This window comes from Lactuca virosa, chromosome 4 (genome assembly GCF_052849685.1).
Source record: "Lactuca virosa cultivar CGN04683 chromosome 4, Lactuca_virosa_CGN04683_v6, whole genome shotgun sequence".
Classification (NCBI taxonomy): Eukaryota; Viridiplantae; Streptophyta; class Magnoliopsida; order Asterales; family Asteraceae; genus Lactuca; species Lactuca virosa.
In genome coordinates, this window is record NC_136429.1 from 159,895,291 (window position 1) to 159,905,105 (window position 9,815).

General features: G+C 38.9%; 1 protein-coding gene across 1 annotated transcript; it reads left to right on the forward strand.

Moving 5' to 3' along the window:
* Positions 1-374: 374 nt before the first annotated feature.
* Positions 375-2,550, forward strand: LOC145107632 (uncharacterized). The gene is made up of 3 exons (XM_079044566.1): positions 375-774; positions 1,051-1,329; positions 1,401-2,550. Exons 1-3 carry the CDS (start codon positions 574-576, stop codon positions 2,142-2,144), a joined length of 1,224 nt encoding a protein of 407 aa, XP_078900692.1. The 5' UTR covers positions 375-573; the 3' UTR covers positions 2,145-2,550.
* The last annotated feature ends 7,265 nt before the right edge of the window (positions 2,551-9,815 follow it).

Consider the following 9,815-nt stretch of genomic DNA (forward strand, 5'->3'; position numbering starts at 1 on the left):
TTGTAGCTCTTGATTAACTTCCTTCCCCCGAGTATAAACATACATAGCAAAATTCTCGTTGGGTGAGCAAAATAACCATTGAAACCGAATTGAGTCGGAATCGATTGGGAATCAAATATGTAATTCGGTTTAGTTCTCAGTTTCTCGATATCCATAAATTTGGTTCTCGGTTTGGTCCGGTTTTAGACCCTAACAACTAAAAGTGAGCACAAAATTTGTTGGAATCAAACTGACCCGGAGATAGAACCGATTGGAACCAAACTGACTCGGATAAGAAAATATATAGAAAGTAAAGCAGGATGATATTTAATTTCTTAATATTAAGATAAAACCACTAAAAATGTAAATTTAAGGGGTTGTTGAGCCATTTTCCAAATATTACATTAACAAACTCCAAATCTGCGTAAAACGGTTGCATCATAAAGAAAAAAGGGACAAGCAAGACAATAACTTGATGCTGCTGATCGTCAACGGACGGGATTCCAGAACAGGAACATCATAATGGAAGTGTTTAAACGAAGTTAGTAGTCATCAGCGCAAGGAAAGCTCAAGGAGGTTCGATTTGGTTGTAAAATGGAACATTATAAGTCCCGAAACAACGATTTCTTCCACTTCACAAACCCCCACGATGATGCAAGTGAGCTAGATGATGATGACGATTACGATGAACTGCAATACGACGATGTCGATGATGATCGTAGCTGTGATTTTAATTTCTATAATTTTCGTCCCATCGGGATCGGGAGTACTTCATATCCGCCTCCTAATTCCCAGGTACAATTTCCTCAGGTTGCTGGTTGTTAGTATTAGGGTTTTTGTTCGGGTGTCAGTATTGTCTCTTGATTGTTCTTTGATAACAAATTCTGAATGGCCATTAGAAAGAAGGTGGGAAAAGAATCAAATTATGATGAAGCTCATGAACCCTAAGTTGAACTTGGCACGTAACTGTTATCTGATTATTGTTGGTTATGACGTTCGTGAACCCTAAATTGAAGCTTTTTGCTAGTAGAATTCGTAAACTCAAAAATGATATGTTGGTTGATTCTACAGCCAAGTGGTGTGATGAACGAGAATGATACTGTGACTACATCCATGGAGAAACTCGGGACCTTTGACTATGGGGCCTTGTTTTTTCACTTAGACAATACAATGAAGAACCTTTCTGATAAACTTCATCACACAATTGAAGGTATTGGCACACAAATCTCTAGCCTTGAAGATGAAACTTGCAAAATTGATAACCATGTAGAGGATTTGAAGAACTTCACAGAAAAGTATCACGGGACAACCCACATGAAGCTAAAGAAGATGCATAATGTTTTACAAGAGGTTTCCATCTTTACTTACCTCCAATCTTTTTCCATTTCAAATGATTCTAATGACCAAATACTTTGTCTCAGGTACAAGATGATGTCTTATTTTTGAAAGACAAACATGAAATAGCAGAAACAAAGCTTCAACTTGCTAAACTTCAAGGTTCAAAGAGAGACAAAGAACCTGCTGCTCAAACAAATCCACACCACCAGCAACCATTGCCTTCTCCACAGTCATCTTTTCACACACCATTAACTCCACTTCTCAACCAACCACCATCAAATGGAGTAACTTTCTCACAAGACTCTCAGGTTCCACATTTTACACAATCATACCTTCCGAATTCATCTCAAGGCATTCTTAGTCCTCAAAATCATCCTTTCTTAAGCCATCATTCTCAAGAAACATCTAAAATGTCATCTTTTAGCCATTCTGAACCAGACAGATGGGGCTCCAGTCAAGAACATGAAGAGGGTTTGTCCCACTTTATGCATGTCCAATCTTCAAGAAACTACAAGTCTGAGTTTCATGCTAAGTATATGCCAGAATTTGCTAGCTTTTCCAACAATGAACTACCATTTCCAAGTAATTACACTCATACCCCTGAGGCCCAACCACTGCCTCATGCATTGCCAACTGCTGTTGATGTAGAAGACAGGTTAAGCACAGAAGGGAATGGTAATACAATTCCAGTAGATGACATAGTTGATAAGGTCACAGCAATGGGTTTCAGGAGGGACCTTGTAAGAGCTTCTGTGAGAAAACTCACAGAAAATGGTTCTTCTGTGGATCTTAATACAGTTCTTGATAAGATGATGAACAACAAATGAAATGATCAAATCTATATAATCTACTATGATGTACAGAAATTGCAAAAAGGAACAAAATGTACAAACTGAAGATGTTAGGAAGCCAATTCCATGCTTGCAAAGGGCGACTTTATGTCATTGTGGTAAGTGGTCTTTTCACTCTTGTCATATGCTTCGTAGTTTCCATGTCATTTGTATTATTACAATACAAATGATTTGTGATTGATATAATATTTGTATAAATCATGTTGTAGTTTGTTTCCATTTCCTAATCTTGTAATTTGCATATGCTTTTATCAATAGCTGATGTATAAGTGAAAAAGATCTATAGCATAATTTATCCCAGAATGTAGATATTGAATAACCTATATATTCACATCCAAATCCAAGAATTAGTAATGTACTTCTGTTTGGCTTTTTTATTTTATTTTATTCTCTTATTCTATAATTATGATTTAAAAAAAAAATTCTTAAAGACATTGTACTTTGAAAACTATTCCTGGTTATTAACTGTTTTAAGGGTAGACAGGTTACCCCATTATAACTTGGCTGACGTGGATGCCAAATCATGATTACATGGCTTTTTTTTGCCATGTCATCTTTTGTATATATTTGATAGAGTTGCTCTTTGCGAATAGCAACACCTTGCAAACAAATGTGACACATGCAACATTTAAGCTACTTAATTACCAAGTATGTTAAACATATTAATTGAACATTACTTAGTAGAATATAATTTTAGCTTCTTTACATACATTATGTCAAGCTTTCTCTATAATTATATATAATAAAAAATTACTTGATATATTAAAAAAATATCCTCCTATATCGCCACCCTACAATTCATTCTCAGAGAAAATAAATATCCTCCTACTCGTATAAATCCATTAATTCTTTCTTTTAATTTTTTCTCTTGATTTTGACATTTGTTTTGATCTATCGAGTAGGAAGATTGGAAGGAATAAAACATAAGTGGAAATTCTATTTTTAGTGAGGAACTGGGAATATAAAACAAAGAGATCAAATATTCTCTTACTTTTCTTTCTTTACCCATATTTCTACACATTTAAAATTATGATAATTGTTGAGTTTTATTTTCCTAATAATACTGTATTTTAGGATAATTGTTACAATTGATATATAAGAGGATATTTTTGTAAGGCAAGATATGATTTTGTGTGTTGGAGAAAAGGTAGTTGCCGAAATAATGTGTATGGGAAATATGATATGGTAGTAGCTTTTAAGAACATGTGGAGGAGTGGGTGAATAATGTATAAAGGTGACAATGAATGAAATGGCCATTGGGTAGTGTAGTGCTTTTAGTTAAATACACATGGTCAGTAGAGAGGCCTATTTAGAGACTTAAATTGAATCTGGGGAAAAGGTAGGTAGGGAATCTTGAAAAGTGATCATAGATTGACTGCAATCTTTCGTCTTTTCCAATAGTCACTTTCTCCCTTTATTGTCAGGAAGGAAGTGGTACTATGAATTATTCTACAATCTTCTACTTGATGTAAAAACTTAATAATTCATTCATTAGGTTCATTTTTTCTTATTCTCCAAATTTTGTGATTTACATTCCGACTGTTTTAACGATTTGTGAGGATGACTAGATGCATCTTATAATCTATTTGCTAAAATGACCATGTTTGGGGGGTATATTCATGTAACCATTTTGTTAGATGACCATGGATCGTCTAAAAAAAGCGCATGGTTAATTAATTTTTCGGACACAAAAAGACACTTTATGTCAAAAAAAAAAAAGTTTTTGGTTTCGCGAATAAACTCATGTTTGTGAAAATTTTGTAAGTTTTTAATTTTGTTGCGCCTTCTTTTCGGAAAAAGCATTGGGTCTTAGTTTCTTTATAATATAGTCTTCGTAAATGGTCCATGTGGTTTCTTAAAATATCAATGTAGTCCCTAACTTTTTTTCGATCTCATGAAGGGTCCTTTTGTGGTTTAAAAACTTTTCAAAAGTAGTTCTTTTGGCTCACTCCACTTTTGGTCCGCTAAGTCACAACACATGCTCCCACCCCTACCCTCACCCCTAACCCTATACTTGCAACATGCTAACACCCTCTTCATCTTTTGCTCTAGCCACCGGAACCGGCTCATATGTCGCCTCTCTTCCACGGACGGTGGTTCTCCCCCACCCATTATGTCTGTCGACATAGCCTCCGCCTCCGTCACCGTGTTCCCTCTCCTCCACCCATTATGACTGCCGACATAGCCTCCGCCTCCATCACCGTGCTCCCTCTCCTCCGTCACGGTGGTTCTCCCTTACCCATTATGTCTGCCGACATAGCCTCCGCCTCCGTCACTGTGCTCCCTCTCCTCCTCTCCCATATTATTTTTCTTCTTCTTCTCCCACCCTAACCACCACCACCAACAACACTCATGAAGGACCAATGAATTCCTCTCGAAAGACGAATTCCTGCTACAAATAACTCCAACCACCATTTTCCCTTCTTAACCGACTGTCTCCGAATCCACGTAGACGAGGGTTAATGATACAAACCCCATATATATATATATATATATATATATATATATATATATATATATATATATCAACCTATGTGGTTTATAAAGAAAATACCTTTTAAGGGTATATAAAGCTTTCTCATATGTGTTTTTTGAACCCATCAAACCATCTCTTTATCTCACTCATTACTAACAATCCTCTTAAAATTATGGTTCCACAAACACAAATACAACCCCCGTCAGTTCAACCCCAAATTGTGCCCCTCACACCACTTCCTCGGCTATTACTAGTCTTCGCCCCACTCCTCAACCGGCCCATTCTACACCAATCATGTGCGTTAGAGTTTTTGGGAAGTTAGGCTGAACAACTCCCACTATTTAAATTCTCTTACAACATCTATCACTCAACAATTAAGAAGACGTCATATGAAGTATAATATGGATGAGAGTGTAGATCACAATCTTGTTGGTTATAAGTTGGTGAAATAGTGTTTAGGGGGCCAAGTTTGATTCATGAAATAACTGAGAAGGTGGAAATTATTATAGAAAGGATGTTGGTAGCTTAGAGTCGAAAAAAGAATTATACAAACCTTAAGAATCGCCTGATGACATTTGAAGTAGGCAAGTTTTATTGAAAGTGTCTCGGGAGAGAGGATTGATCTGTTTCAAAAAGGAAGGGTAGTTAAATCCAAGATATATCATGTCATTGAATGTGTTGAAGAGAATTGGGAATAAAACTTATCGTTTGGAGTTACCTCAAGAACTACATGAGATTCATAATGTATTTCATGTGTTTTATTTGAGAAAATGGTTAGTTGATAAGGTGGATTTATTAACATTAGAGGAAATTTGAATTGATGAAAAAAAAACGCCTAATAAGATGATTGAGTTGGTATTGGTGAAATCGAAGCACTCAACAAGACCAAACCTTACATGGGAGACTGAAATGGAAATGAAGAAAAAAATATTTGCATCTATCTTTGGATCTCGTGATTTTGAGGACGTAATCGTCCTAAGAGGGAGATAATTGTAACATCCTACTTTTAGGGCTAGAAAAATTTATTTTAATTAAATAATTAAAATATTAATTAATGCATAATAAATTAATAAAACAATTCAAATAATAAAATAAAATCTGTAACATTTGCAATTTATGGGTATGATCCTTTTAACCCCTATTTGTAAATTCTTTTCATTATTGGTCCCTATCCGAGTACGTTGGGCGTACTCTATGAGTACGCTGGGCGTACTCTATGAGTACACTGAGTGTACTAGCTTGAAGAATGGACGCGGAGGCACCTACATACGTTGGGCGTACGCTGAGCAGGGGCAAACCCTAATTTTTAGGGTTTGTGTCCTATTTAATTAACTTATGATGCCTTGGTGCATCTTATGGTCAGCCTCCAGTTCTCCAAACCCTAAGAATGAAACCCTAATCTTCATTGAGTGTTTGAGAGCCTTTGTGTGATTTTTGTGGTGTTTTTGTGCTCCTTTGAAGGAAGTGAAGCTTGGTGGTGAAGCTTGAAGATCCAAAATCTTCATCAACTTTGCAAGTTATTTGAGGTATAAAGATCCTAACTTGATGATTCCTTATTATAAGATCTAGCTTAGGGCTTGTTTTATGCTTTTTATGGTCCTTTAAGCTATGCTTGAGAGTATGAGCTACTCCAGAAGCTAGGAAGGGTAGATCTTGGCATTTTGAGGTTCATTATTCATAAAAATGCAATCTTGATGAATCCTTTTGGCCCATACATGAGTTAGAGTTACTCTTATGGTTCTTTTTGAGTTTTGAGACCCATTAAGTCATAAAGAATGTAAAGTTGCCAACTTTACGTGTTAAGAGGCCATTTAGAATCAGACCTGAGAGTTTCGCTTAGTGGTTTAATCGATTAAGTGCTTAATGAAAGGGGTTGGTTGTCTGTGGAGTACGATGGGCGTACCCAGCTCGTATGTTGCGCGTACTGGCCCGGAGGGAGTATGCTGGGCGTAAGTCTAAGTACGCCGGGCATACTCAACAGTTTGACTTTTGTTGACTTTTGTGTTTTGGGCCATATTTTGACTTTTAGGGTTTGAGCCTTGTTATGCCAATAGTCTTTTGACCTTTGAGCTATTTTTTGACATTCGACCTTCTTGGATTGGGCCAATAATGGGCTGTGGGTGCCATTTAGGTTTTTGGGCTATATTCGGCTTTTGGAGCTTTTGGGTTGGGCTTTGGTTATTGGGCCAAGTGAGGAAAGGGTAAAATTGTCTTTTAACCTGGGAATTGGACAATTGAATGAGATTCATAGCTTTGGTTTATGGCCCGACTTATTAATTGGGCTTTATTTGATTAGTTAGCGCAGGGATTTTCCGGATCGACAGTCCGAGCTTTTATTGGAGATATTCGGCAGCTTGAGGTGAGTTTCCTCACTGTGCTTGGTGGGTTGAAGGAACCAATGTCGACCCATGATTTATTATGATTAAGATGCTAGTTGTTTATGTAACTCTTGCATGTATGTTATGTGATAGGTATACCGGACGCGGTCCGATGCCAGGACGAGCCTGATGAGTATATTGTAGGTTATTTATCTTAGTGATTCTTGCATGTGTTTTATGTGACTGTATGTATACCAGGCGGGGGTCGATGCCAGGCGGGGCCTGATGAATGTGATGAGGCGGGACCCATCTCATACTATTGACAGATCTGTTCCGAGTGGGGCTCGATGTCGGGTGGGGCCTGATGGTTGTTGGGCATGGCCTATTGTATGTTTGATATGTATGGTATGAGGTATTTTTGAGGAACTCACTAAGCTTTGTGCTTACGGTTTTTAGTTTTTGTTTCAGGTACTTCCGGATCGAAGGGGAAGAGCTCGAGATGACCGCATTGCACACACCATATTGTTCCGCTTTTTATTTGAATCTTATGTATTTGGAAGAGTTTTTATATACTCTGATTTCATTATGGTTTTATGAAACGTGTTGGTTGATGGATTTAATATTATAAAAATGAAATTTTTGGTCTTGAATTTTGGGACGTTACAAGTTGGTATTAGAGCCTTGGTTCGAGGGATTCAGGCATACTCTTGGGTATGTCTGAACTCAAACCGAGGATTTGGTAAATTTTTCATAAAAGAATGTTTTATAAAAAAAGAATTTTCCAATGAAAGAAAGGGGTGTGGTGCATGCAATCAACCGAACTCAAGTAAGTTTTCCCAAAATACCCATACATGTTTTATGATTATGCTTGAATTGTGAATATGTGAATCGCATGCTAGATTAGGGCTAATGATGTAGGAGAGATACTTTGTATGCCTGTTGTATGAGCTTGTAGACTTGCATTCTAGTACTGTTCAGTCAGTGATATGATGGCTTGTTTAGGTTATGCTTGTTCTGATTACTCGATGCTCGGATGTTGCTTGCTTTGTACTTTTAGGAGTTCCCATTAACTTCGGCTAACTAGTAAGAGAATATGCTAAGTTACATATTATTGAGACTAAATAATTTTAGAAGGTTAGGTTTTAACTTTATTACACAACTCTTATTTGAATCCAACCGTTGTAGTGTGAGACCTTCCATTCGAAGAATTATCTGGTGCCGGTGATATGTAATTGTATTTGTGAGCTGGTTAGAGGGTGTAAGGGGAATTCCTTCTACAACTGATGGCAGAGAGTAGTGTGGGGGTTTCCCTAAGAAAACCTAGGAAGAGATTTGGTGTTGGGAGCATTGTTATGTTATGGATTGTATTGATAGATAAGGGGAGTAACTTGGAGGATTCGGGACGAACCTTGAGGCAAGTATGTATAGATTTGAAAGGTAGTATGGGCTCGTACTACTGAAAGCAGAGGATCTATACTCGAGTCAAGGGAAGTCGCGATGATATCAGGAAGCTTGTAGGTTTTGGGACTCCTCGATGTGTATATATGTATGTTTAGATGGTTTGTGTGGTCTATTTTCAGTATGATGGCCACACAAGGAGGTTGTGACAGTGGTTTTGGTTCAGGCTCTGGGGCCGGACAGTTGGATGAGCAGATGCGGGAGTTCATTTCGCCTGAGATCACTCGCAACATACTTGAGCAAACTCATGTGATCTTTGGTACGATCAAGGAGAATATTATGGAGGTTCTGGAGGAGTGCTTGGGCACCTTTCGTTCTGAGATGGTGACATTGATGGGAGCTTGCACTTTGACTTTCCGTGAGTTTCGGGCATGTGGAGCCCCGGAGTTCTTCGGGAAGAAGGACCCGATCGCGAGTAGACGTTGGTTAGCGGATGTCGCTAATGCCTTCTGCACTAACAGTTGTCCTGATGGGGCAAAGGCTAGACTTGCTTCCTGTCTTCTGAAAGACAGAGCTCGAGACTGGTGGGAGGAGGTTGGACATGCCCTGGGAGGCGAGGCGATTAAGTCCATGACTTAGGATGACTTTGTGACAAGATTTCGAGTTGATTTTGCACCGGTGATTGAGGTGCAGTAGTTGGAAAGGGATTTTCAAGACTTATGCCAGACTACTGAGACGGTGGCTGAGATCACCGCTATGTTCCGCGAGAGGGCGTTACTGGTTCCGCAGTATGTGACAGACGAAGAGATGAAGAAGACGAGATACCATGAGATGCTGAGGAGCGATATCAGGCAGTTTGTGAGCCGATCCAGTTGCAGGACATTGGATGATATGATAGCGAGGGCCAGAGAGAGAGAGAGAGAGAGAGATTGACTTGGAGATGGATAGGAAGAGGAAACCAGATCAGGTTTAGGGTTCAGAGGGTTCGTGCAAGAGGCCCAAGGTTTTTGACTCGAGATCAAGAGGTCAGCAGGGCCGGGGCTACTGTGGCAAGTGCGGCAAGGCGCACGAGGGGGCGTGTCGGGTGGGTGGTTCTGGCTGCTTCAAGTGCGGCAGGACTGGTCATATTAGCAGGGATTGCACTACCACCACTACCACCACCATCGCCACCCAGATATATGATTTTTTTTGCTTTCATTGCAATAAGAGGGGCCATAAGAAGGCCAATTTCCTGAGTTTAGTAGCAGCGGGACCAGTGGTAGCACCCGTTCCAGTGACTCTACGAATTACTGAAGGCCGCCAGGGCAAGGCGGATGCGCCTGTTCTGAGGAGCAGGTCTTTTCAGCTGACAACCGAGGAGGCTCGTGCAACACCTGATGTGGTGACAGGTATGTATCTTCTCATTATCTCTTTATTTATGTTGATTTTGTTGCTTATATTTGTGTATTTTGTTTT

Coding starts and splice junctions, on each gene's coding strand:
- LOC145107632 (XM_079044566.1), top strand. CDS start 574: ATGGAACATTATAAGTCCCGAAACAACGATTTCTTCCACTTCACAAAC. Junction 775..1,050: donor ATCCGCCTCCTAATTCCCAG/GTACAATTTCCT, acceptor TTGATTCTACAG/CCAAGTGGTGTGATGAACGA. Junction 1,330..1,400: donor TGCATAATGTTTTACAAGAG/GTTTCCATCTTT, acceptor ACTTTGTCTCAG/GTACAAGATGATGTCTTATT.